This window comes from Convolutriloba macropyga, chromosome 13 (assembly GCF_964194025.1).
Source record: "Convolutriloba macropyga chromosome 13, txConMacr16.3, whole genome shotgun sequence".
Classification (NCBI taxonomy): domain Eukaryota; kingdom Metazoa; phylum Xenacoelomorpha; order Acoela; family Convolutidae; genus Convolutriloba; species Convolutriloba macropyga.
In genome coordinates, this window is record NC_134480.1 from 16745261 (window position 1) to 16773197 (window position 27937).

A 27937-nucleotide genomic window follows, 5' to 3' on the forward strand; every position below is an offset into this window, starting at 1 on the left:
ATTTCAGTAACTCCAGTGTAAAATTTGTCAAAGCCACGGATGTGTAGTACGGTTGTACAATAACTTTAAAAATGTACTAAATTATTAGATGGACTTGTGTTAGCTAAGTTAAAAGTTTGTTCATATATGTATTCACATAGGTGAAATGTTACCTTCAAAAGTAAAGTCAAGTTTTCAGCATGATCACGCTTTCCCATTCTTAAAATTATCTGTCATTCTCATCACTTTATTTCTGAATTTCAATTGTTCCCAATCTCTCCTCTTTTGATACCCAAATAGTTCAATAGGGATTCAAGACGGAATTTCACATCTTAGAAAAGTGCAGCAATCGTAACACTACTGCCTGATATAATTGAGAGCTGTAATCCTACACTTCACAGTATACAGTGGATCCGTCCCTTGAATCCAGCGTCACTAAATCTTTACGTGGCAGAAATACTTATCTCCATAACTAGAGATATCACATAGCGTCACGTGACACATTTTTTCATAATGAGTTAGCATGTAATGACACGTGCTCTGTAACAGGGTTAGCACATAGTACTGGAGCACAATTGGAAAAAATCCCATTTTTCTTTTCAATTGGATTGTTTTCAGTGTTTTCATTCGCATGTGTTTTGCTTCGATGCAGGCAAAACTCATCAAACGTTTAACATGTATTCAAAATTTTTTGCTAAAATTTCCTCTCCTTCTGCTCCTATAAACATAAATATGATACCAGAAACGTTTTAATTACCAAAAACTTTGTCTGCGATTGATATCATCTTTTCTTTGCGCTTTTTTCTCAAAAGTTCGCTATTCTTCGAACAAGTCATCGAAATTTGCAATTAAATCAAATTTTGCAAACAAATCAAATTTTGCTTTTATCTTGTTTGGAGAAATATTCTTTGATTTTGCTGGATTTAGGATTGCTAGCAGGGCATTTCGTGCTTTACTTTTCTGATGGGTTGACAAGATTTTGGCCTGGTCATGATTTCCATTCGAAGTCACTTTTTTTACTTCCTTTTGTACTGGAGATTCGTGCAACTCGTTTTGAACAACAAGTGCCTCCTGGTTTGTGGCTCTTTGTGCCTCACTTCGAGTACACAAATATCTGTGTTTCTCCTCCGCTTTCTGCTTCTGCAGTGTTTCCTGGCTTCTGTCATTTTGTAAAGCAATCACAGCCCTTAAAACTGCGTGCTTTGTGTGTGCTTAGGTTAGAATTTCATCACTTTTGCCGATATATAACCACTTTAAAGCAATTCTTGCTCTAAGGACTCTAAGTTTTTGTTTGAAAAATTTCAAAAATTAAAAAATCTTGATTTCAGGAGTTGGTATTAAATTACATCTAAAAGAAAATTAATTACATTTTGAAAGAAACGGCTTTTTCCAATCAGATGCCTTACTTTATCACTTTATAAAACTTTAGTTTAAATTTTGGCCCAGAGCTGCTGTTATCTGAGGCCATACCTGAGCCAATCCGGCTACAGCGCGTTATATTTGGCAACAAGAAAGACTAAGATGAGTGCTTCCTAAATTGACAATTTTTTTGCTAAAATCCTGCTAAAATGAATCAAAAATTGCAATGGAGTCTTTAATAGAGGTCTCAATATCAATTTTCCGCTATCTTAATAATTTTAAGGTGAAAAATTGGAATCATATTAGAATTGATGAAATCTTCTATCGTTTTTGCAAACGCTTGCATCATCAGGTTTCGAACCTCTAAATTTAAAAATATATCTCTAATGAATAGATTACACTCTTCTTTGAAAACTGGCGAATGGACTAGTCTATAATTTTTCCCGCAATTTGAAATAGTCAAGGAAAAGTAACCATAAAACTTAATTGTATTAGTATAATTAGAAACAAAAATATTTCAGATCTTCTCCGTTCGTGATCCCCTTTGAGCCCCTTAGTGGGTGCATACTATATGAAGTCCCCCAACGCATGTGCCATATTTTTACATAATGAGTTGGCATGTAATGACACGTGCTCTGTACCGGGATAAGCACATCGTACTGGGGAACAAATGGAAAAAAACTCACTTTTTGTTTCAAGTGGTTTGTTCACAGTATCTCTATCTGCACATGTTACACTTCAATGCAGACAAAGCTCATCAAAGTTTTACCATGCATTCAAAATCTTATGCTCTAATTTCCACTCTCTCTAATCCTATAATCATAATTATGATGCCAAGGGTCGTCGCATGCTTAACGTCCTCAAGAGTGTGCAGAAAGTTCTTAAAATTGATGTAGTGCCAAACTCTAGTCACTCCATGATGTGCTAATTTATCGTGAAGAGAAAATATGAAAGACCTGCTCTCCGTTTTTAAGTGAGCAGTCCACAAGAGAGCGTCACCTACCTTCAGGTCTGTATTCAATAAAAGAGCGATATTCAGGAAGCTCGATTTGCCAGCCGAAGATTTTCTCGTTTTTTTATTTGACTTTTTTTGAGAAAAGATAAATGCAATGCCCTTTTCATCGGTCTTCGCGGTACCCGGAAAAGTCTTCAGTAAAGTGGAAAACCTTCTGAAAGATTCATCAATGGCTAAGGCTTCCTTTTCCGGAGGACAATGATTCCGATCACTATTCGATAAATTTCTCAAAGCGCTGTACCCAAAAGTGCCGGTTTCTAGAAGCAAATGACAAGCATCTGTGCGGGGCAAAGTTTTCCAACCATCAGCGATCTGCGAACTTATGTCGTTGTTTTGAGGAATGACAGTGAAACTCAACTTTTAAGCTCCTTGCTTTTCAGTTTCTAAGAGCGGCTGAATTTTGCTAGAGTATTAGAGTACCCATTTCGCATTGAACGCAAAAAATCCAATTAAACGTTGCAATGCTTTTGAGTTGTCTGGAACCGGATGTTCCTTCGAAGCCCTTAGTCTCTCTGGTTCCGGTAGCTTAGAAACTGCTGAGACGATGCGAAGTTTCCATTAGACAGAATTGACTGTTTGTTCATTTTTAAGTTGACTTCTTTTTTTTGGCAGCAAGAAGAAAATCTTCAGCGTTCATGTCCTTGACTGTCCGCCTATTATTCTGTCGTCAAAGTAAAGGTTTGTCCTCATTAGCTTGTTTAATTCAACAAAATTGTCCTTAACTCTCTGAAACGCAGGTACCGCGTTAACTACCCCAAAAGGAAGACAATTATTTTCGCAAAATTTTCCTTCAACTTCAAAAGCTGCAAACTTTTTACCTTTTTTTCAATGATACTTGATGATAAGCGGTCTTTAAATCAATCCTCGAGAAAAAATGGTTCTCAGAAGCGTTGTTCAACCGTTCTTCCAAATTTGGAAATTATTACGCATCAAGACTGGTAAAAAAACTGACTGTCATGGAGTAGTTGATTATAATGCGTCTTTGCTGACCTTTTACAGCAAACGCTTGAGCTCGCCATGTAGATGTTGAGCAAAGAACTATTGTTTTTTAGCAGATCAAAACATTTATTCTGCATAATCTCAAAATCTTTCTTGTGTGTCTGGATTTCGTTGCGATGGGCCCATTGTCGTAAACTTCGTCGATAAAAATTTTTGATAGGTCATTAACCAATGGTCTAAACTCGTTACTTTCAACAATAGCAGCCGAATGAAAAACGTACAACGGAGTCTTCTTTGCACTAAATTTAGGTAAGACTATTTCATGTCGTGAGAGTTTATCGAGGCCAATGATTGCTATACTAATTAAGTGACTAGCTACCAAGAATGAAACAGTATAATTTTTTTTATGCTCACTAAACCAGTACAAACTCCAAGAAATGGATTTTCCGCCAATAATTCCTTCGTCAAGGCTAGGATTTGTCCTTCTTAGCTTGTTTTGATCAAGAAAATTGTCTCTGACTTTTCGAAATGCAGGTCCGCGTTAGTTCCCAAAAAAAAGACAATTAATTTCCTTAAATTTTCCTCCAACTTCAAAGGCTGTGAACTGCTCATCTTTTTTTTAAATGATACTTAATGATAAGCGATTTTTAAGTCAATTTTTGAGAAAAAATGATTCTCAGAAGAGTTCAACAGTTTTTCATATTTGGAAATGGGTACGCATGAAGACTGGTGAAAAATAGACGCTCATGGAAAGTTGATTACCATGCGTCGTTTTTGAACTTTTACAGCAAACGCCTGAGCTCGCCATAGAGAAGTTGAGCAACGATCAATTGCTTAATTAACAGGTCCAAGTTTTCAATTTGCAAAAATTCAAAACCGTTTTTCTGAAGGTCTGGATTTCGTTGCGATGGGATTAGTTTTATAAACTTTGTCGGAAAAATTTTTTTTTGGGTCCCTTACCAATGGTCTAAACTGGTTGCTTTCAACAATAGCAGCCAAATTAAAAACGTACACCTGAGTCTTTACACTAAGTTTATGAAAGACTGTTTCTTGTTGTGAGACTACATCCAGGCCAATGACTGCACTGCTGATTAATTGACTAGCTAGAGAGAAGGAAACAGTATAACAAATTTCTCAGGCGAAGCTTCCGAGTCCACCAATTCCAAAAGTCGAACACGTATTGCACCAGATTTAAGACCAGAGACTAAAACATCGTGAAAGAAAATGTTCTTGTGTTGCTGCACGGTGAGGTCTGTGCATTAACAGCGCTCAACAAGAGTCCGTATTTGCTGCAAAAATGCTCTTATGCACTCATTATTTTGCTGCTTGTAGGAGAGGACATGATGTCTGGCGTACACAATTATCGAAGACTTCTTGAATTGAGCATCCAGAACACCGATTGCGTCGTCAAAAGTAGCTGCTCCCAAGATTATTGCAAAGAGTTCAGCCCCTTATAGTAGCCGCCGGTGCGCAATACTCTATGTCTTTGGCTAATTGAGCGTGGTACTTTTTTATGCAAAGTTAGAAGTTAAATTGTTGAGTAGATTAAGGTGAAGAAAGGTTGGTTTAAATACATAAAGAGTTAATGGAGTGGTTAGCTCTAATGCTAAGTTTGGTGTTCAATAAATGAATCTAATCCTCCTTTTGCTCGGTACCCAATATCGGTTCAATCATCGTGGTAAGTTAGCCAAGTCAACAAAGATACGTCAGTTTCGTTGATTTCGCTGGAAGCCCGACCTTTGTCTAATCACAGGTCTATTTTATTTTCTGACCGCTATCAACCTTGTGGCAGCCATAAATCAGGTAACAAATCAATTTTTAAACTAAACCTTTAACCATGAAACCCAATGTTTTTAGTACATCTTTTTTATACGTGTGACACTCACACTGACCCTCTCTTAACAAGAATAGAGTGCACCACTAAACCATTATCAAACATTTTTTTTACAGATCTTGTTTTATCAACGTCTTACTATACAAAAGATTTGCAGATTCATATGGACAGTTTAATTATCAGTTTCGGTTGTTCATAATTTTTTCTGCCTCGTAAAGTTCAAATAAATATATTGTACGCTTCCCGTGCCGCATTATTTTTCAGAGATTTATATGCCCGGTTGATGGTCTTTAAGAATTATCCGTTTCAATCAGCATCAGGGTGCGTCAACAGGCTCATTGTGTCTCAGATGAACATTGAAGGTGAGTCTCGGATGAATATTTCTTCAAATCCCTTGTTTTGGCTTTTTCGTTTCTAAGAGTTCTCTTTTGTCGATCATTGAGAGAATTTTTTTTCGGCATTCGTTGGCCAAATAATGGTTGTAGTGTTCCAGCTGCTCAAGCTCTCACCTCAATTGGTCATTCATTTTCTCCATATTTTCGATGGATTGGCCCTTCTTAGCAGCTCTGACATTCAAATCGGCCAACTCTTGCTTCAATACCTCAATGGACTGCTCCTGTTTAGCCTTTCTGGCTGCTGCTGCCTTTAAATTATCTCGTAATGCCTCACACACGGCGCTGCATTTGCCCAAAACTTCTTTTTTTGCCTCTTTGGTCTTGTTGCAATAGTTATCCAGTTCTTGTCGAAACACGACGAGCTCTTTTCGAAGTGAAGAGTTAGAACTCTTCAACTTCTCTAACTGAAAACACTGGTTTTGTAGTTCCAATTCAGTCTGCAGAGCACGCGACCGAATATTGGCTGGTGCCAGATGTTCTAGCGTAGATACTTTCCAAGTCCGCGACAGAGAAGTTTCCACTCGATACGCTCCCGGGCGAATCTCCGAAAAAAATTTTCACAATTCTGGCATTTAGTACACATATTCACCAATCTGTGGAATCTCGTTACTCGATATATTGGATAAAAAACAATTTTTTCTTCTAAAGTTTCTCGATATTTTCAATCTTGGACTCAAGATTTTTCCTTTTTTCCTTTCTTTTTTGGTCTTGAACTCAAAACAATTTTTTGATCTCAAACTCGAGACGTTGACTTTTCTTCTTTTTTTGGTTTTGATATCAGGACAACTTTTTTTTGGTCTTGAACTCGACACGTTCCGATTTTTTTGGTCTTGAATTCAAGACGACTTTTTTAGTCTCGAAATAAAGACACTTTTTTAGTCTCGAACTCAAGACAATTGTTATTGGTCTCTTATTCAAGAATTTCCCTTTCTTCTTTTTTTGGTCTTGAACTCAAGACATTTTTTTTCTGGTCTCGAACTTGACAGGTTCTTTCCTTTTTTTCTTGAACTCAAGACAGCTTATTATTATTTTCTCTCTTTTTTTCTTTTTAAACAACCGACTCATTTAAGAACTCTTTTTCGTAAATCATTTTCTTTTGCTCTTGGCGTTCATTTATTAATTTGAGTAGTGGTTATACATACGTGTTCCCGTTATGGGGCCAAGATTCCGCAAAATTGTTGCCAAGACGCTCCATTAATAACTAATCCTAAATAGATGACAAATTTAGAAAATTTTTTCACAAATTGAGAAATGAGGTAGACTGTTAAGACTGACACAGCATTGTCGTTCGCTTTTAACCAAATGTATACGCTTTTGGTTATTAAATTGCAAAAAATGGTTCTCTCATTTGTTTGAGAAAATGTTGTTGGAACTGGTCGTTCCTGTGAATGAAATTTTCATGACTGTATTTTCCATGCGAATCTCGGAATGCATCCCGATTGATAATTCCTTTACTATTATAGCTAATTATTCGAGCAATTTGACTCTGTTTAACGTCTGATGTGGAGAAATGGCTACGATGCAGGTTTTCAAAACTTACATTTAAGTTAATATTCATCGACCACTGATATATCTCACGATTGAATTTGTTCAGCGCTTCTCCATATTGTTGAATTTTGTCGTTTCTCCTTATTGTTGATCTGCTGTCCTCTAAGTTCGCATTTGAGTACAGCGGGTTGCATGCAGCCATTGTATAATTATGATACAAAATTTTAGTAATAGGGTCCACATATCTAATAGAAGAAATTTCTGACCCTCTATTAACACAGGAACTTCTTCTGTGCAAAAAGGAAGTTTAGTTTTTGTTGCTACCATCTTGTTACATATACCAGCTGATAACACAGATCCTGCTCTTTCGACGTGAGTTCTTTTCTCGAAGAGTGTTACTGATGAACTAACAATGTTTTTTGATATTTCAATCAATGTTTGAATTTTCAGTCGTTGAATCTCGCATTGGAGCGTTCAAATTTTAATAAAGAATTCTCTCTTTTTGAGAAGTTCGAAATTAAAGGTAACAACAACGCTGGAAAGAAACATTTCCAAGGTTATTTTAAGATTACCAGTTTTCAGTTTTGAAATTTCCTCGGAGTAAAAAACACATGCAACTACGCTTGTTTTCGCCTGCTTTCCACACAAACTGATTGCTTTTTCCTCTAAGATTTCCAATGCAAAATTCTCGTATTTGTTTTTGTTTAAAATTTTTTAGCTGATAAAAAGGGTCTTGTTATTACCAAAAAATTTTTCAGGGTCCTCTGATTAAAGTTTTTGATCGTTTGACATGTCTGCTAACCTTGTTTTTAAAATAAATTATTTTACTAAGCCGTCTTAAAAAAATGTGGTTTTGATTAACACAGTTTTCGAGAAACCTAGCGGATACTTAAACTTTTATAGGTTTCTTTGTAGCAGCTTCCCCCAAATAGTTCCGATGTTAACTTTTGCATTGATAACCACATTTCTAATAAGTTTTTCTCCTGTAGGTGAAACCCACTCTACAGGCTCTGCATACATAGCGCCTTCGCGTCCATTTTTTGCCATGAAGCTTTGACTATGCTCCTCAACATTAGTGATTTCACTGGCCTGACGTAAAATTGCTTCAGTTACTGACTTGTTGACTTTAAAGGTCCTATCTCCAAAACCTGGTGAAGCAAAATTTTTGTTCCGCCAAGTGTTTGTACAAACTCCCTCATTTAAAGGTTATCTTGGTCTTAGTAGTCTTGAATTTTCTGTGATAAAAATGACATCGTCATATACGTTGCTTTTTTAAGTGCCGACACTGTATATGCCGCTTCATACGTGCAAAATTTCAGTTTTATCTCAGGCTGACCCTCAGCATAAATCAATTTACCTTCTTCATTGTTTTCGATACTCGAATTTTGTTATCACAGTTTGTACTGTGATCAAGAGAATAGATCTTTGTTGATACCATATTGTCAAAATCATAACCGTATAACTTGTTACAAGGTGGTTGAGAAGCAAAAATGGCTATCAATGCCAGATACAAACATAGTGATACTCCATCACACGATGCTCCGGACGAACTCGCCTTTCTTTTCGATTCCATTACTTCTTTCTGGATTTTCCTGAAACAAAAACACCATCAGTTTCTTGACCGCTAAAGTGCTCTTCATCTTGCTCAGTAAAGTAATTCTTTATTTTTAGGCACCGATTTCAATCGGCTGCTAGACCTTGTTGCCATTTTTGGTGCTTTGGGATCACTATTATTCTTTTTTTCAGGACTTTTGTTTTACTACTAGATTTCTGTGGCTTTTTTCCGGTTTTGGAATGTTTGTTTCCGCCGCTTTTTTTCTAATGTACTCTGTAGGTTTTCAAGAAGTTGCACTTCCTCCCTTGGCAACATTTTTTGCCCTCTCTTGCCCTTTAGAGGTTTCTTGCTCTGATTCTTTAGCTTCATTCTCAGACGTGTCATTTGTAGCAATTAGTGAATCATTAGCATCCTCAGCTTCTGATTGATTTTCTGTGTTTAGATTGCTTTCGCTGTCTGTAGATGATTCCAATTCAATTATATCATCATCGTCTGAGCTGTTCAAATCGGTATAATTTTGCTTCTTAAATGTTGTTTTTCGTTTCGCCTGAGCCTCAGGCGTGAATGGCTTTTCTCGTGTTTTATATTTTTTAGTCGGTCATAATGGACCTTAATAAATTTCCTAGTCTTTTTATCTTCTAACCTGAAATTCAAATCGTTTCTAGTTTCAACTATTATGTATGGTCCTCTACAGAAAGAAGTAGTTTTTCTTGTTTCTCCTTTTTTAACCGCTGTGTTGAAAACTAAAACTTCTCTGACAACTTTATAGCTCGGTCTATACCTACTACTATCATAATTGGTCTTCTGGCGTTCTTGTTTGACAACCATATATTCTCGCATCAACTGATGGGTTTCCTGTAGTTTCTGTTTCATTGTGAAATTATAGTCACTTGGTGTTGCATGTATTGCGGTCTGTGGTGTGCTATAGATGAAGTCTGTAGTTATGGAAAGGGGAAATTCCAGTAGCACATACGCTGGGCTGCATTTTGACACACTATCGTTTGTTGATCGATAGGCCATCATCGCTAAAGGTAGAAATTTGGTCCACTCATGTTCATTTTCGCCTATGTATTTGGAGAGACGTTCTTTTATTGTCCGATTTGTTCTTTCAATCAACGCCTTCCTTTGTGGGTGGTGGGACGTTGTTGATGTCCTCTGAATTCCTAGTTCACTGCAAAGACTACAAAATAATATTGAAATAAAGTTCGACCCTTGGTCTCTGTGTAGGTTGACTGGACAGCCGAATCTCAATATCCAGTTTTCAATAAACGCTCTTGACACGGTTTGTGCCTCTTGATTGGGTAAAGCCACGGTTTCGTACCACTTACTGAATTGATCACCGATAAGCAAAATGTACTTGTTTCCCTCAGACTCGGGAAGTGGACCCATGAAATCAAGAGATACTTGCCAAAATGGATGACTAGGTTTTCATTTTGTGAGTGAATGCCGATGTTTCTGCTCAGTGCGTTTCCTTTAAAGACACAGGTAACAGATTTTTATCCAATTTCTAACGTACCTTCTCATACACGGCCAATAAAACCTTTCACAAGCGCTTTGGTATGTTTTATCAATCCCAAAGTCACCTGACCTAGTGGAGTCATGCAACAGCTCAAGAACGTTGGACACTCTCTCCCATGGTTCAAGCATTTGGTAAACAGTCCTAAAGTTTGGTTCTGTTTGGTGTTCACGATACAAAATCACGTCTGTGAGACAAAGATTTGTATATTGAACCCAATATTTTCATAACTCATTTGATGCTCCACTTTTCGTTTGCCGTGGTTTCGGTTTTTTTGTTTATTACCCAGGAGTAAACCTCTTTGAATAGTTTATCATTTTGCTGCGAACTTCGTAATTTTTCTCTCTGCAATACGGTAAACAAAAGCTGTTTGTTCTTTGTCTTCTGAGAGTATGCGCGACAGACAGTCAGCGTATTGAATTTTTTTGCCCGCTGTATGCTTGATGTCAAAGTCCAATTTTCTCTATTCATCTCGCAACCATACTGTCTGGTTGATTAAAACTATAGATCCAGACAAGAGCCCGTTGGTCCGTTATAATTAAAAAGTACTGAGCAAGTAAAAATTTTTAAAATGTTGAGTAAAATCAACGATTGCAAATAATTCCCGCTTTGTGGCTGAATAATATCGATGAATTTTACTCAGAATTTTGCTAGCATATGCAATAATTCTATCTTCCGTTCCTTGCTTTTGGGTAAAACTTGCTCCATCTCCTGTCAACGAATCATCCGTAGTCAAATTATACGGATCCCTAACTATACAATTCGGTATTCTAAAACTGGGGCGTCCAAAAGCTTTTTTTTAACTCAGTTACCGCAGTTTTGCACTCTGTACTCCATTCAAATTTATTTGACTTATTCAGTAAACTGTAAAGAAGTTCTGCTGTTTTTCTGAAACCCAGAATAAATTTTCGTTAATAGCCCACAAGGCCTAGAAAGGCTCTGACGTCCTTCAGGGATAATGGTTCTTTCATTCTTTCTACCGCTCTTATTTTATCTGGGTTGACCTCGACCCCACTCTCGGAATTAATGTGACCCAAGAAGCTGACAAGTTTTTGGAAAAAATTGGATTTTGATCCCTTAATCTTTAATCCATTCTCAGCTAAACGTTGGAAAACCAGTTTTAATCGTTTCAGCTGTTCGTCGAAATTTCTTCTGAAAACGATAACGTCGTATAGATACAATAGAGCCATTGCGTAAAAGAGGCCAGCAAAAATAAACTCCATTATGTTTTGAAAAGCAAGCTGAGCAGACGATATTTCCGTGGGGAGACTTTTCCACTTATACAGGACTAGAGGCGTTGTAAAAGCTGTTAAATTCTGACTCTCTTCCTCGATCGCCATCTGAAAGCATCCCGACAAGAGATCTATGTTCGAAAAGTACGTGTTTCCCTCCATTGAATCGATAACCTCCTTATTTCGTGGTAAAAGCCAGCATGTTTTTTCTATTTGTTTGTTCAGACCCCGATAGTCTACAACCAAGCGATAGGTTCCATCCTTTTTTGGTACAAATAATGATGATGCTGCCCAGTCGGAAAGTGTTGGTTCGACTAAGTCATCTCGTTCCAAGTCTTCATAATTTTTTTCATGACTTCTCTTTCTTTCAGAACTAATGCTGCCCTTTTGTACGTCTGAATGGCACAGCATTCTTTTTTAATTATATTTTATGATAAATTTGGTCGCAAAACCCCATGTCATTTGAGTTTCGTAAAAATATTACATCATATTTTATGCAAAAGGACCTCACATTTGTCATTTCCGCACAAGACAAGCTCATTGAACTTGCATTCATAGGCTTCTCAAAATCAAATTCACCTCTATGTTTTGTATTATTGTCAGGGTTATTTTGTTGTATTCTTGAAATTTTTTCAATGTTTTGCGCACATGCGATCCTAGCATTTTTTTAAACTTTCTTTGGTTCTAAAGTAGGGTCCAGAACTTGAACCCATGCGACATCATAAACCTTGTGATTCAGCGATCACGCTATTAATGAATGTGATTTGTCTTCAAACTCTTTCATGGGTTCGACTATAATTTCTGTTTGCTGTGTTATGTTACCTTCTTCATCGACAATTTTGCATTTAATGAAACCTTCGCAGCAACGAGGCAATTTCCTTCTCTGTCGCCACTATAGTGGCAGCCCATGCGCAATGATCTATGTCTTGGGCTCACTGAGGTTGGTACTTGACTAAAATGCAAAGTTAGAAGTTAAATTGATAAGTAGATTAAGGTGAAGAAAGGTTGGTTTAAATAGACAAAGATTTAATGGAGTGGTTAGCTCTGATGGTAAGTTTAGTGTTCAATAAATGAATCTAATCCTCCTTTTGCTCGGTACCCAATATCGGTTCTCTCATCGTGGTAAATTAACCAAGTCAACAACGATATGTCAGTTTCGTTGATTTCGTTCGAAGACCGAGCTTCGTCTAATCACAGGTCTATTTGCTTTTCTGACAACCTATTATTTTCTGACAACCATTTCTATCAATCTTGTGTCAGCATAAATCTAGCAATAAAGCAAACTTTAAACTAACTCTTTAACCTTTAATACCAAGTTTTTAGTACATCCTTTTTATATACTTGTGATACTCACACCCTGCGTGTGATTTGAGAATTGTCAACTTATGGGAGTCTTACGTAGTTCCATTGTTTGTTATGCTTTCAGCAAAGCATTACTTTCAGCGAGACTACTGCTTTTGGGTTGACTGCGCCGGAAGACCAGGAGGTCAAAATTGTTTGTCATACCTTTGAACAATTTCATACCCGCAATTTGCTCCTCTGTCTTTTGAACGCTGCATTACGTACAAACCATACAACATCCAGTATGTTGCCGTACTCCTCATTTGTTATTTTTTGGAATTTTGCATACAAAATAAATTTTTGCATTACTCACATTCTACTCCTTGTCCTCGGAAAAACAATCTCCGGTTCAATTAGCTCTGATTTCTGCGATGATGCCTCAAACAATTTAATCCACACGTTTGCTAGTAATACATCCAGTGATGCACCCATAGTTAGACCATTTTAATGTACATGCTAGTTCTCGTTACAATTAAAATCAATAATTGTCACCGTTAGCCTTGAAAAACAATTCGTCGCGGAAATTGGGATCTCTGGAGCTAGTTTGTTTGAAGAGAGTTCTCTTGGACCAATTTCATAGCCTCTCTCTAACCTCTCCAACGTTGTTCTACAAATTTTCTACGTCATTGGTTACTATCTGCTGTTTATATTCAAGAGAGAGTGATTCTGAAGCTTTTCTAGCGTATTGGTTTCAATTCCAATGTTTGCGCCCTTTAGTTTCTGGAAAAATGGTTGCAGAAATCTGTACAAGTTTTTATAACTGCTACCAGGTATCAAAACAACAGGTCGGAGAGGTGAATGTTTTTCGTATCTTTGATAAGCCATAAAGCCTTGGTTTTTGTGAACCAGTTGATCTAAGTCTTTGATAATTTTTCTCACAAATTTTACCCTGCTTCATCAATTAATCTAGGCCGTTGTTTCATTCTTGATCACAATCTTATCTTCTCCTTTGATTTTTTCAACTTATACGAGTTTAGCACATTGTCAAGTTTTGCTCTGTACGTCGACTTCTTCATCCTACAGAAACGCAGCTTTTGTCAACTGCTACCGCCAGCAAACCCTTGGTTTTTTGTTAATCATGAATTTTTTATCCTTCTATCCATTGGAGTTTTTTGTACATTTTTTATTACCATTTTAGGGGACGCCTAATTTTCACAAAACTTCTCACCATCTCTATTTTTGCGTAATTCACGTACAAGTTTGTCAACGTCTGTGAGGAAGTAGACCTCATTAAACTTGTCTGTTGAAAACTATTCTATTCGACTGATAACCGTGGTTTGGTATTCACTAATCAATTGACCATGGGATTACAACAGTTGCGTATCTGACGCCACTTGGGCGTTAATTGATGTGGAGTATAGTTGGTACCACGAAGTTGCAACGCTGTCGAACCTTTCAGCGGTCAAAGCTCGGATAACTTTCGTTGAGTAGTAGAAGTAGTAGTAGTAACAGGCTTTTGGAGTTGCAGGGGCATCTTTCATCCCGATTGAGTGTTCATTTGGTTGTACAGTTCTGGTGGTATCCATTAGTGAGTAATCACTAGGAGTTGCAAGGGCCCCACAGGCATAAGATTCTCCAAGTGCAAGATGTTTTCTCGTTGTAGCATTCAATAAAATATTGCCAATAGATGTTCATCAGGGAGCTCTCGTTCAGCTTTACATTGGTGTACTGTGCATGTCGAGATAGGATATTGTAGAGAATATTGGCACGTCTGACGAAGTTCTCGACGGATTTTCTTTTTCGGGTGCTGTTCACTGCTAGTTCTTTATGATGACCCTGTCTGGTTGACTCGTTTTCATTTATAGTCAGAAGTGCTGACTGAGGGTTCGATATCAACTCTGCCGTTAAGTATCATTTGCGGGTAAAGTACATCATGCAATTCAATGTAAAGGGATACTGGTAAGAGATTGCAGCGAAGTAGCCTATCTTTGTAGTTGTCATTGTACTCGTAGAACCAAACTAGCGTGCTTTTGGATCTTTTCTAATTTTTTTAAGAGAGCTGACGGTGGGATAATAGGAGTGAGAGCAGAAAGTGAGGATTGGCATGACATAACCTTTGTACGCATGGATTTTGAGCTGAGTGTTACAATGTGCCGAGACATTCCTTCTGATTTTAAATAGGGCTCTTAGGGATTTGTTATGGAAGGTTATGTCATGCCAATGGCTCTTAGGGAAGGTTATGTCATGCCAATCCTCACTTTCTGCTCTAGTAGTACAGTTTAGTAGTACGATCTAGTAGTACAGTTTTCAGTCCAGCTCAATGAGTTACTTACTAGGAGACTCAGATGCCTTTGTAAACAAGATCTGGTAACTTCTTGGTTTTGCAGTGTAGCAGTCATTTCACCTTTGATTACAACCAGACTACATTTTTTGGCATTTAATTTCATGTTGTTAAGAGTACACCACGATTCTAGTTTTTTCGTGCCTTCATCAACTTCTTGATTTCTGAAGACGATTTTGTAGTCATCTGCGTAGCCAAAACACTCTTGTGCCCCCCACCCCCAGCTAAATGTGTGCCTATTATTAGCACCCCCAGACGCACGTGCCATTTTTTACATTATGATTTGCTATGTAATGACATGTGCTCTGTAAGTGGGAGGTGCATAAAGTACTGGGAGGTGGGCACAAACGGAAAAGATCCCAAAGTTCAAATTTAAAACATGCATTGATCATCACATCGGTGTGCATTTGCATACCATTGTTTTTTGAAACGTTCGATGCGTTGCTACTTAGTGAGACTAACTAAATACGTTATATCACCACGAAGCTCCACGTTATATCACCACGAAGGGGGGGGGCTATGCTGTTAGAACCAACAATTTTTTCCTTGCCCTTATTCATACTTGTCATAACATAGGCTTTTAACTTGGTAAAACTATAGGGTGCAAAGTTATTTTTGATGTTCAATAAAATGCAAGGGTGAAAAGAATAAAATTGTGAAATAAGTTTTGCCAGGTTTCGGTTTTTAGTGGTAGCAATCAGGCGCTAAGTACATGTTAAGATAAATATTAGCCCCCGAGGTACTTAGTGACCTGACGCTTACGCCCAAACAATTCTCGATTGGGGCTAGGATTTGTCAAATTTAAACACAGGAACTTTTATGATGATACCTCTGTGATCTTCGGGGTAAATCTTGCTGTTCATTGAAATTTTGCGTCTTATTCATTATAACCCCCGAACGAAATCAAGCCCCAGTTATTTGGGCTTAGTTTTGATTGGCATGCGTTTGAACCACAGAGCGGGAGGAGGGGTACCGTGGGAAAGACCCGCGTTTGTTGCTAAGTTTACCACCGTGACTTTGCGCCGTTGGCCGCCATCTCAGGACCGTAGAACGAGCAAAACTTGCTTTGGATGCAAATTTCTATATAGCACGTAATGTTTCACGTGGGTTTTTGCCAAATACCTCAAGATTAATTAATTGCTCCCTTCGTTACCCCAGATGATAAGAACTGTGCCGTATATCTTCCCGCTTATGTAATACTGTTTTAAATCAGTGCCTTTGGATTATTATATTAGCGCATTGTACGTTAGCTGTCGGGTATGTTTCTTATTTTTTGTCGGGTAAACGCCCTGACGGCCAATAAGGTGGCCATTATGAGGGGTTAATATATTTTTTTTGTCTGACTCTTTTGACTTTGTCCTCAAAAGCGAGAGAAACAGGTATATCCCGTAGGGCATTAAGTTGCTGAATAGCTCTCTTAAAGCTTTACTGATTTCTAAGTGCAATATGCACCCAAGCTGCTAAGAAGATATAAATTACTTGTATAAAGTGTAGTTTTTGATTTTTGAAATACCACCGCCACTCGTCAACGCCCTCCAGTTCCAAACCACCCCCCCCCCCCCCCCATTACACTTCCATTCCGCCCTCGGTAAACCAAAGCTATCTACTAACGATGACGACTGCTTGCTCCTTTTGAGAGCAATTGCCCGACGCTAGTAGGTTGTGTTTGCTAGGTTGGGTGGGTGTCTTCAGCTTATAGCGCCTGTTTTTTTTTCAACCTGGGGTTCTCTAAGTTTCAAGGATAACATCGAAACTAGAGTTGATTAAAAGGTGACAATTTTCAACTATATTTACGAAAGCAGAGGTCATATTTATTGAGTTACTTGACTTGCGCGTTGTGATTTGTGACATTTTCAAAAGGTGGCAAAAATGGTAGCTTGTCTGTTTATAGTTTTAGTTATCTCCGTTATATCTGATTGTCGTGCAAAATCATCTGCTGGGTATGTCCAGATTAATCTTTTAAAATAAAATATTAATGTTTTCTCTACCGACTAAGGCTTTGTAGCTTTAGTTTTTCATAGTATTTGATGTATGGTAAAGTGAAATCCCGAATTGGGGTTATGTACTAAACAACTCCAGTCCCTCCTCAAAAATCAATCTTGCCGATTAGGCATGTACTTTCCGCTACAAAAATATATCGAAGCATTTGTTCACTCTTAGTTTATTATTGTGTTAAATAAAACGGCTAACGCTTTACAGAAATCTGAATGCTGAAAATTTGGCGAAACGGAATGCTTCAAGTATCAAAGCAGGTGACCGAATTATAAACGGCCGCGATGCTTCAATCGAATCTCACCCATGGGCTGTGTTTCTCATGATGAGCTCAGGTATCAATAAATTCAGATGTGGCGGTACTATAGTTGGATCAAATCTGAGTAAGTGATTGTTATATTTAAAGTGAATTAGGTAATTTAAAGCTGCAAAATGAAGAAATTGCTTCGGAGTGACCAAATTTTTCATTCGATTTTGAAATTATATTCAGCCAGAAAAAGAATTCGGATTTATTCTGTTTCGCCCCCACGTGTTTTATGCCCCAATTAACAATTTGTGTTTTTATATTGCATAATATTGTAAAAAAATAGCATCTGCGCCTGAGGGGCATAACAGTTATATGACCACTAAGCGGGGGGGATTGAATGTGTTTGACGATCGGAGAAAGTAGGCGAAGGTTGAAATTAGGGTCTTATTTTAAACTAAGTATTTTTTGTTAATTAGTGAAATCTAACATAATTCTTGAAAAGCTAATTGAGTGTTTTTCTCTTATAGTTTGACTCACGTTAACCTACAAGAGGCCAAATAATTTGATACCATATATTTTGGCCCACCGTCGCCCGCCACCCCCGCCCCATTAGCTTCCCTAAACTGTAGCTATGTATCGAAGAAGATAACCGCTGGCCAGTCGTTAGAGAGCGATTCATCCGACGTTACTCTGTTACTTATTTACCATGGAATGACAAGAGCTCTGTAACTCTGGCTTACATAGAGTTCTAAGGGTCACAAACAGGAAAGATCCTAGAAAAATTGTTGGCAAATTTTTGGCAGCTGTGCTTTACTTGAAGTCCAAGATTTACTACAAATGGTTTGCATTCCTTTTTAGTCGCAACAGCCCGCCATTGCATTGATAATTTTGAGCAAGGTCTGGGTGGCTATGGAAGTGCCGCTTACAAAGATTTCAAACAGGAATTCGAGTTCTCTCCCGAAAACTGTATCAAGCACGACGCGCTGGACGTTGGACTGATCCAACTCGGAGAAAATCTAGAACTGAATGGTGGTAAAGCCAGAGAAATTAAGATAGCCGGAAATGGGTACAATCCTAAACCCGGACAGAAAGTGATGATATATGGGTGGGGGAAAGTTGCTTCAAATAACCAGCAGGACGACCCTAGCACATTGCAGGTTCTAGTTTTTTAATTGCTCTCAAACGAAGTTTGTAGCAATTATATTAGTTTACTTGGCCCCCACTGTTGACCCCCCCCCCCACCACTATTGCAATAAGTTACTGAAAAACTTTTATTTGCCCTGGAATAGTTTTCAATTTTTTAATATGACAAATTTTAGCATTTTTTTTTTTGATAAAACTTGCTTTTTTTCAAGTTTTTTTTTGAAATTTTTGTCCTTTTTTTAAGGTTTCTCAAGCCTCAAGAGCAACATAATCTCCTCTAGGGTTTGATAATAGGTTAATGCTTAGCTTCTAGATGTAATGGAATGGTTTTCAAGAATTAAATATCAGCAATTTTTGAAAAATATTTGCGATTTTTTCTAGTTTTTTTGAATCTCTTAATTATTTTTTCCGGTACCAGTGTCCTAGAGACCTCCTCCAATGTTTGATGATCAGTGGTCGCATAGTTTCTGGAGTTAATGGAATGGTTATCAATATTTTAATTTCTCCAGCTTAAGCAATTTTGTGATAAAATTTAAATTTTCAAATTTTTGGAAAATTATTATGTTTTAAGTTTTTGGATCTTTGAACCAGTGAAACTATTTAAATCCTGAAATAGGGATACTGGATAGTCTCTTGAGACAATGAAATGGTTTTGAAATTTTTTATATCTTGAATTTAGCAAGATTTTGTTAAATTTTAAGATTGTTTTCAAAATTTTTGAATATTTTTGTACTTTTCTGAGTTTAACAATCATTCCTGACCAACAAAGCTTTTCAGGTCTTGCAGATGGGTTTCCTGACATAACGCAAGAGACAGAAAATAGTTTTGAACATTTTCACTGTGAAATCTGGAAGCTTTTCTTTTAAATTTTGCAATATTAGCAAATTTTTAAAATATCAGTTTTTTATTTGATTTATTTACTAACAAGGCTAGAAAACTAAAAGTTGCAGAGTCGAATCAAGCTAAAGCTAGCCTCACCAAACTGTGGCTAGCTACTGATGAAGCCAACCGCTCGCTGGTCGTTTGACAGCAGTTCGCCCGACGTTAGTCGGTAATGTTTTCCATTGTAAAAAGGTTCTCTCCTTCCTACCTTAATAATTTTTGATGATTAAAGAAAACTAACTATTTTTCTCTCATTGTTAAAATTTTTTAAGCAGCGTTATCAGAATTCTGCTAGCAAAATGCAGGGTTTTCTTTGCCAAAGATATTCTGTATTTTTACTCATTCAATGATTGGACATGTTTAAGCTTCATATGTTATGGCCCATAATAAAACATGGCTTAATGAGTGTTCTAACAAAACTCACGAGAAAACGTTTTAATATTTAACAAGCGCTATTTGTACTAAATGCATAGATCAAACAATTTTCTTTTTTTGCAACAAGTAAATTTTTGCATCAATTTTCTTAAAGGATCACATTATAAATTTTCTTTCCGATTGTTTTCTTCATACAAATAAAAGTATTTTTTGAAAGCACCTGCGTTACTGTTAAAAGGAATTTTTTCATGTTATGAGAGCAAGAAATCGTTAAACGTTTTCTGAAAAATGTTTTTATTTTTTGCCAACCGAAGCCATTGTAACTTATACCATTTTTGTTCGCATTGACGAACAATCGAGTGCATTCCGAAGTTGGTTTTGACATTCTATCTAATTTTGAATTGTTTGGTTTGAGTGTTTTGATGAAGACTCAGATAACCGTAAAAATTTTCAGAGCTTTCTGATTTGGCTATATCATAATGAAATTTGATTAGCGACATTTTTTTTGCTATTATTAGCTCAGCTGGTAGGATCTTTGTCTGTATTAGCCGATCTCTCACTTTGTCATACTTTTTGCGTAGAAAGCACACCTTTATACCCCAATTAATCTGTCAATTATGGCCTTTTAGGTTTCTTGCCTATAAATTTTGAAAAAGGTTGCCGAAAACGACGTGTGGAATCGCAAGTGATTTTAAAAGAAGAATGCGTGCGTTCAGTGGAATTTGATGTCTTATCTGGTATAATGATCTTACAGTATGAGCCATTTTCTTTAAGGTTTTATTCAGCTGAAATTAAGGTTCCTGTCAATTTGAATACCAAGGTATCTGCAACCTTTTTGTGTTGTGAGATCTTCGTTTTTATAAAAAAATATATCCGAAATCAGAATTATTGCCTGAGAGAAAGATTAATTCTGTTTTGTTTGTGTTCAAAGTTAATTTGTTCATCTCTACATATTTTTCTGTTTTTTGTAAAAATTCCCTGACTTTTTCATGTGAGCTACTTTCTACTCCACAAGAGACAATACTTGTGTCATCTGCGAATTGAATTATTTTCTCCGTTGTGTTTATAATAGACGAAAAATCGTTCACATACAAAAGAAAAACTAGTGGTCCTAAAACAGTTCCCTGTGGCACACCGTGATTCACAATCAGACAGTCAGAGAACATGTCATTAAGTTTTACTTTTTGTCTGTGGTTGGAGAGAAATGAAAATAGCAATTCTTTCGCTTCCTTGGAAAAACCATACATTTCAATTTTTTTAAGAAAAATGTTATGCGAAATGGAATTAAAAGCTTTTACAAGATCTAGAAAAATAGCAACAGTTTCTTTCTTCTGATCTAAGTTAGACGAAACTGTTTCTACTAGTTTTAAAACTGCATCGTTGCTGACTTTTTCTGAATGCCGAATTGCACTTTATTGAGATTTTTATGCTTATCAATGAAATCCGTCATCTGAGTTAGAAGGAGGCGCTCAAAAATTTTAGCAAAACTCGGAGTTGCAGATATTGGTCGGTATCCAATATATCACCTTTTGTGATCAGAATCATCCGAAATTGTTTGTTCTATCTGGCCGTCTTTGTTTTTCGTGATAAACAAAAAGCCAGAATCGTTTCATTGCAAAATAAAAACTTGACTAAACGTACTCCTCTTTTTGGCTTTTCAGGTTTATTCTCACATATACGGCAGCTGAAATTGGTTGATATTGTTTTTTTTTAATTTTCGTTTTCCGTTTCAAGTATGTAATTTATTCGAAGGGATAGAAAAGCACTTAGTGTTTTTTACCGACCGAAGATGAAAATTGGTCTTTTATCGATCTTTTCCAACACCTCCCGAAGATGTGTTTTTCAGCTGAATCAAGTTTGTTAGTTTGTTCTCGAGCGAAGTTTGTAGCATTTGTATTAGTCCTGCCATCTTTTTTTTGCGATTTTTTTTGTTTGATGCTCTTTACTTTTCATCCTTCAAAACCAAAACGTATAACAGATACAGCCCGGATCGCATTAAGTGGCTGAGCAGTTTTTTTGAGCCGTACGTTTTACTAGTCTGTAAGTATGCAATTCAACGAAACTGTTGAGCAGACGTCAATTCATTGTGTGTAGGGCGATCTTAAACTTACTTTGACCCCCTTTGTGTGTGTCACGCCACCCCTCCCCCTGTCCTCAATCCTCTTTCACCACTTCCCACGTCCAGCTTCCTCTGCCTGGCCATTTTTCATATTTATGTAAGGTTTGAGAGTTTATCTTGCACGACTCTTCGAATCCTTAGCGATATTCTACCAGTTTTGTTTTTTCAGGTTGAATCGTTCATGTGTTTCTACCGAAAAGGGAAAGAAAAAAATGTGCACATACTAACTCAAAAATGACCATTAATTTATTAGGTTTTATTGAAGCCACAAAGGTCAATAATAATTAGGTTTAAAAATATCAGCCTCTCAACGGCTATTATTATTTAGGTGCTCTCCTTTTTTTAATTCGCTTTACCTTTTGATCGCGTTTTTCGCTTTACAAAAGTCACGGTTTTCACGTTTGACTTATGACTTACTTCAGTCACTGTTTCAACTGAATGGATTTTAAATTGTTTCACGCATGGAGTTACGAAATGTGGTGAATATTGTCAATGTCAAAAGAGCTAAATCAAAAGAGACGGGATAAACCGATGAAGCGCGGTCGTTAAGTCATAGTGCATTACGTTATCAAAGTTCATTAGTGTTTGCTAGCTGACATTGGTATTAGGCTTGTTTGAAATAAAAATCAAAAATTGGTCAATTTGTCTTTTTTTCTGTTTTAATCCCAATGTGCAGCAAGCGCGTCAGCGGCGGCTGTTTTCCGGCAATTTGCTGGCTATGTTTTATCAATTTCATTGCTCTGACACAACCATCCCACCTCGCCTACCACCAATTTTTGGATGCAGCCCCTATAAATCAAAACAATAGTTATTTTGACATTATCGTTTCCGACATTTCAGTGAAAACATTTTAATCCCAGTAAGTAACTTATTAATAGCCGCCGTCTGCCTCTCAACGGCTATTATTTAGGCGTTCTCCTTTATTAATTCGCTTTACTTCTTTTCGTTTCACATATGTCACCACTTTTCACGTTTGAATTCTGACTTACCTCACTCACTGTTTCAACTGAATGGAATTTAAAATTTATTCAGCAACTCTACTCAAAGACGTTCAAGGTCAGAAGGCGAAATCAAAAGTAACAGGATAAACCAATAAAGTCTGGCCACTAAGAGTGAATGTTTAATGACTTAGTGCATTAAGTTACCTAATTTCTTTAGAAGATACTGGTAATCGCTATTAATATTAAGCTTAATGTTCTCCAATATAGAAACTGAACTCTCCCAATGTTATCCAATCTAATGAAACTTCGTACAAAATTAGAACACTTTTCGCCGGCTATGTTCATTGTTTTGGTGCATAAAAATTTATTTTGTACGATCTGACAAGCTAATGATTCTTTCAATGTAGGAAGTTAGTCTTAAGCTCTATTGAAATTGTAAAGATTCTAAGGATTACTTTATAAGATCTCTTATGATAATAAAGCAGTACAATGAATTATTAATTTTTCTCAAACGAAGTTTGTAGCATTTATAATAGTCCTGTGGTCTTTTTTGCGATTTTTTGCATGACTAATTTTTTGTTTGACCCATTTGACTTTTCGTCCTCGAAAACGGGATAAACAGGCTCGAGTCTTAAAAGTTTGACCTCCCTCAGACATTTACTCCACCCTTGTTCACAATAAAATTTCATGTACGATTGGACTATTATCGGGTAAGCACTGACAGCATCTTGCTCGATAAAATGTTTTCGATAATGATCTTATCTGAACATTAAAAAGTTTCGAATCACTGGAGAAGAAATTTCTAATAGTGTTGCTGAGGAAAAAGAAAGCGGCAATAAACAATCAGACGTTAGATTTGGATTAGTTTTTGAAAAATCTGATTGCAAGAAAAACGGGTTAGTGTAAAACAAGTTTGCGTTCTTAAAACATGGGAAAAGTGTTCTGATGCCTTATTAAGCTATCTATTAGCCAATCCGGAAGCAAAATGCGTTGTCACTACATTTCCTGAATTATTGCTGGCCAGCAATGAATTATCAATGTTTTTGGTACCTTTTCAATTTTCACTACCGCCAAACAAAATGTTGGTGGAGTACGTGTAAGTTACATCGACCATTGCTCTGATACTATTTTAAAGCCTCGAAAGAATGGTAACCTCTAACTTTGATAAGTTTTAAGAGCAGAAGTTACATGTAAGTAGTCAAATAAGAAGCCGCCATAAAGTACGCAAATAAATACTTTAAGTCGGTTATTCTAAATTTTCCTAACTTTGTTGATTTCTTGTGAGCGGAGTTTTACATTGCTGACATCGTTTTTCTTAGCCCTAGGATATGTCTGAGTTTTCTCTATTGTTCACAGGTTTCAGGAAGCCATCGTCTATGCTGACTTCTGGTGTTGAGGTTTAGTTTTTGACAGAAATGTTGAGGTTTAGTTTTAAAACTAGCAGTAAATCTTTTTCCCTTTTTAATCTGAGATCAAATAGTTCTCGGTTTAGTTTTGTCCGATAAAGTTTTATTCCTGTAAATATAATTCAATGTGAATTTAAGTACAAAAAATAAAGGTTATGAATCATATCAATTATGTTCTTTACCATCAAGTTCAATTAGTCTACTTATTGTGACTAAATATTGAAGAAAACAATGAAACTTATGTCTGATGTTCATTGAGTCTGAATTTTGTTTGCAGGAAATCCAAGTGCCAGTGAAAGCTGACAACGAATGTGGTGGAGGAAATGGCTACTTCTGTGCCGGCGGGCCTCAAGGAAACAAGCCCATGGACTCATGCACCGGCGATTCAGGATCTGGTGTCGAATGTACGGGGCAAAAAGGTAAATATTTGGCAAGTTTACCTCACTGCCATTTGTCTTTAAACTTTTTTAATTGATCTCAAACGAAGTTTGTAGCAATTATATTAGTCCTATGGCCTTTTTTAATGCAATTATTAGCTTGACGATTTTTTCGAGGCGTTTGACTTTTTGTCAACAAAAACGGGAATAACAGGTAATGCCCGGAAGGCGTTAAAGCCTTAGATCCTATTTTGACACCCCCCCCCCCACCTACGCCCCTGCCACCAAGGCAACCTCCTCACCCAAGAAAGAAACACTGATGCTTTTCCACTTGCGCGCTTACTTTCATTTAAGCTTAAGATAGCCTCCGTGATATCAATCTGACTAACTACTGTAAAAGCCAACTACTCACCAGTCAATGGAGAGCAATACGTCCGACGTCAGTCGGATTTGTTTAAGCCGCCGTCAACCTCTCAACGGCTATTATTTAGGCGCTCGCCGTTTTAAAATTCAAAGAATTTGATTTATATTGGGGCGCTGTCTTTTTTAAAGAGATGTTCACACATTTTCATGATTTTTGAAGTCGAATTGGAGTGGTGATTCTGGTCACGCCGAAACAGAAAGTGGTGCAAAAAAGCGAGTGGTTTTGTGGCGTAAAATTTTTTCGCTCTAATTTTATAGTAGAGTGAGAAAACGGTGTTGGAACAAAAATGTGCTTTCTCGCTTGTCGTTTTTTTGTTCACATGAGGCAATTTCACTTTGATTTTTACTGGTTTTTAAATTTTTGGATCGGATTTTTTTTCTAAATGGGTTTCCCAATCCATTCATATTTCATTCTAGGCCTAGTTTTTGTTTGAACAAAATTTCTTCTCCCTAGTGGTCTTTTGTTCACATGCGGCATTTTGACATGGTTTTTCAGTTTTTGTTTAATTTTTAATAGCTGCGTCAGTGATTCCAGGCGGCTATTATTGGACTTCTATTTTTTTTACTGCGTTCAGCAGATTTTTGTTTCGTCTTACCCTGACTTCTTGGAATTGACTTTTTCAATGACTTCAGTGACTTCTACTGCTTTGCAGTTAAAATTGGTGTTCGTGACGTCATTTTTGCTTTCAGGTCAATTGCGTGACTTACTTCACTAAAAAAATGACTTCTGAACTCACTTATGGAGCTTTAAATTTTATGAACATTTACTAATTAAAGGTCAATAGTGTGCATCTAAGTAGTGCCAAAATTATATGCCCTAATTCCTGAGTAATGGAGTCTTGAGTTTTAATGTCGAATATTAATTTTGAAAAAGCTCCATTAGGGTTTTTTCCTTGTAGAGCAAATGTGTCTCATAAAAATGTCAGTCCGAGTCTAACCCAAAAAGTCTAGTGGTCTATTTAAAAGCTTGTGGTCGATCTCTCAATCTTATTTCTTCAGTTGTTTCATTTCATGGTAGGCCACAAGCGTCTTCCACAAATGTTTTCCACAATTCACTCAGTCCGTTCAACGTCTAGTTTTTGTTTAGTCGATGAATATTACTTGAATTGTACGACAGGACTTTTCCTGCTGTTTTTTTTAAATTAGCTTTACCTTTTGTTATATTCGAGTCCTTAGCGGTATTCTAACAGTTTTGTTTTTTCAGGTTGAATCGTTCATGTGTTTCTACCGAAAAGGGAAAGAAAAAAATGTGCACATACTAACTCAAAAATGACCATTAATTTATTAGGTTTTATTGAAGTCACAAAGGTCAATAATAATTAGGTTTAAAAAGATCAGGTTAAGAATTTTTGCCGTCAGCCTCTCAGCGGCTATTATTTAGGTGCTCTCCTTTTTTTAATTCGCTTTACCTTTTGATCGCGTTTTTCGTTTTAAATAAGTCGCGATTTTCACGTTTGACTTCTAACTTACCTCACTCTTTGTTTCAAATAAATGAATTTTAAATTCTTTCACTCATTGAATTACGTAATGTAGTGAATACGTTCAATGTCGAAAGAGCGAAATCAAAAGAAATGGGATAAACATATAAAGCCCCGTCATTAAGTCAGTGCATTAAGTCAGTTACCAAAGTTCAATAAAGCGATTTCCAGCTGGCATTAGTATTATGCTTAATAGCGTTCAGTTTAAAAGCTGAAGTAAATTTTATTTTAGAATTTAACTGAATATGCAGAATTTGCACACCAAATAAAAAAAATGACACTTAAAAAAAATATGTCAATTTCTATTTCTTATTTTTTTTTCGTTTTCTTTCAATCCCAATGTGCGTCAAGTGTGTCGACGGCGGCTATTTTCCGTCAATTAGCCGGCTATTTTATGAATTTAGCGTGATAAAATGGTAAAGCCGGAGGGAAGTAATTCGCTGGGCAGATCTTTTAAATCTTTACTAAGCTCTAAGTGAAAGCGAGTTGTACAATATTCACCTTTTGCTTAAATGTACAGTTTTTGCTCCCACCATTGTGCACTTTTATTTTGCAATTTCCGCGTTAAATTTGGTTAGTTTCAGGTACAGCCCCATACTAGTTCAAAATGGCGTGTAAAAAAACTCATTCGAAGTAATTTTGCTCATGAAAATATATTAACTGTGTATTTAGGTGGCACCTTTCTTTGTGGAATCGTATCAAGTGGTCCTGCGCCACCCAACTGTGGCGTGCAGGCGGGAAAATACGTGAGTGTGGGATATGGAACTGTGAACTCATTCTTGAATATGAAGAACGGACGATACACACCAATGGAACGTGGGGAGTCATCGGTTGTTGCTGAGTTTAGAGATAAAAGCAGCTACTTTTTTAGTGTGATCTTTCTGTTATTGCTAAAATGAACCAAAATTAGTCGATTTAATTTGAAGTGACTGAAAAATGTCATTGAGTGACCAAATTAAATAATCAACTTGATGAAATCTAATGAACTTTAAATTAAAAACTTCGACGATTAATTATTTAATACGTGAAAAATCGAACTTAATTCAATTTTTGGATTGTTTGATTGTGTTCTGGTTGTGTTTGATTTTAAACTGGCTTCAGCTGCTTTAGATTTGTATTTCACAAATTAGATTGATTTACGACAAATTAATTCAAATTTCGTGCAAGAGTATTTTCAATAATGTTTTATCGACGAATTAGTCAATTTGATGGTTGGTATATCAGAGGTTGGCCAAGTATGGCAAAATATGTAGAAAATAGCCGTACAAATCTTGACCAAAACCGCCAATTTTTTTGCATTGCAGTAGTGGTGAAGGGGGTTGAATGGGGTGACTCAGGGGGAGACCGCCCTTCACACTATAAAATTGACGTAAAATACGATTACTCATGTTCCTTACTAATTCAAGGCGAACTGCGACTATATTTAAGATGGTCAATGGTGGTTTGCTGTGCAAAGTACAGCAACTGTTCCCACCCATAAATTTATGTCGCAAAAATTCAGTAATTTCAAAACAATTGACGCAGTCAAGTGTTTGATTGCCCTCAAACGAAGTTTGTAGCAATTAAATTAGTTCTGTCGATCTTTTTAATAGCCGCACAGCGATAGCTGGGGCTATTATT

General features: G+C 36.7%; 2 protein-coding genes across 4 annotated transcripts in view; both read left to right on the plus strand.

Annotated features, from left to right (window-relative positions):
* The window catches only part of LOC142351537 (sialin-like), a 438741-nt gene that overhangs the window by 341918 nt on the left and 68886 nt on the right, over window positions 1–27937 (plus strand). The window lies entirely within an intron of this gene.
* On the plus strand, window positions 16735–27488 carry LOC142351539 (kallikrein-8-like). Its single transcript, XM_075403614.1, has 5 exons — window positions 16735–16874; window positions 17134–17309; window positions 18032–18330; window positions 24317–24458; window positions 26990–27488. The coding sequence occupies exons 1-5, from the start codon at window positions 16804–16806 to the stop codon at window positions 27214–27216; spliced, it is 915 nt and encodes a 304-aa protein (XP_075259729.1). The 5' UTR covers window positions 16735–16803; the 3' UTR covers window positions 27217–27488.

Coding starts and splice junctions, on each gene's coding strand:
- LOC142351539 (XM_075403614.1), top strand. CDS start 16,804: ATGGTAGCTTGTCTGTTTATAGTTTTAGTTATCTCCGTTATATCTGAT. Junction 16,875..17,133: donor CGTGCAAAATCATCTGCTGG/GTATGTCCAGAT, acceptor AACGCTTTACAG/AAATCTGAATGCTGAAAATT. Junction 24,459..26,989: donor CGAATGTACGGGGCAAAAAG/GTAAATATTTGG, acceptor CTGTGTATTTAG/GTGGCACCTTTCTTTGTGGA.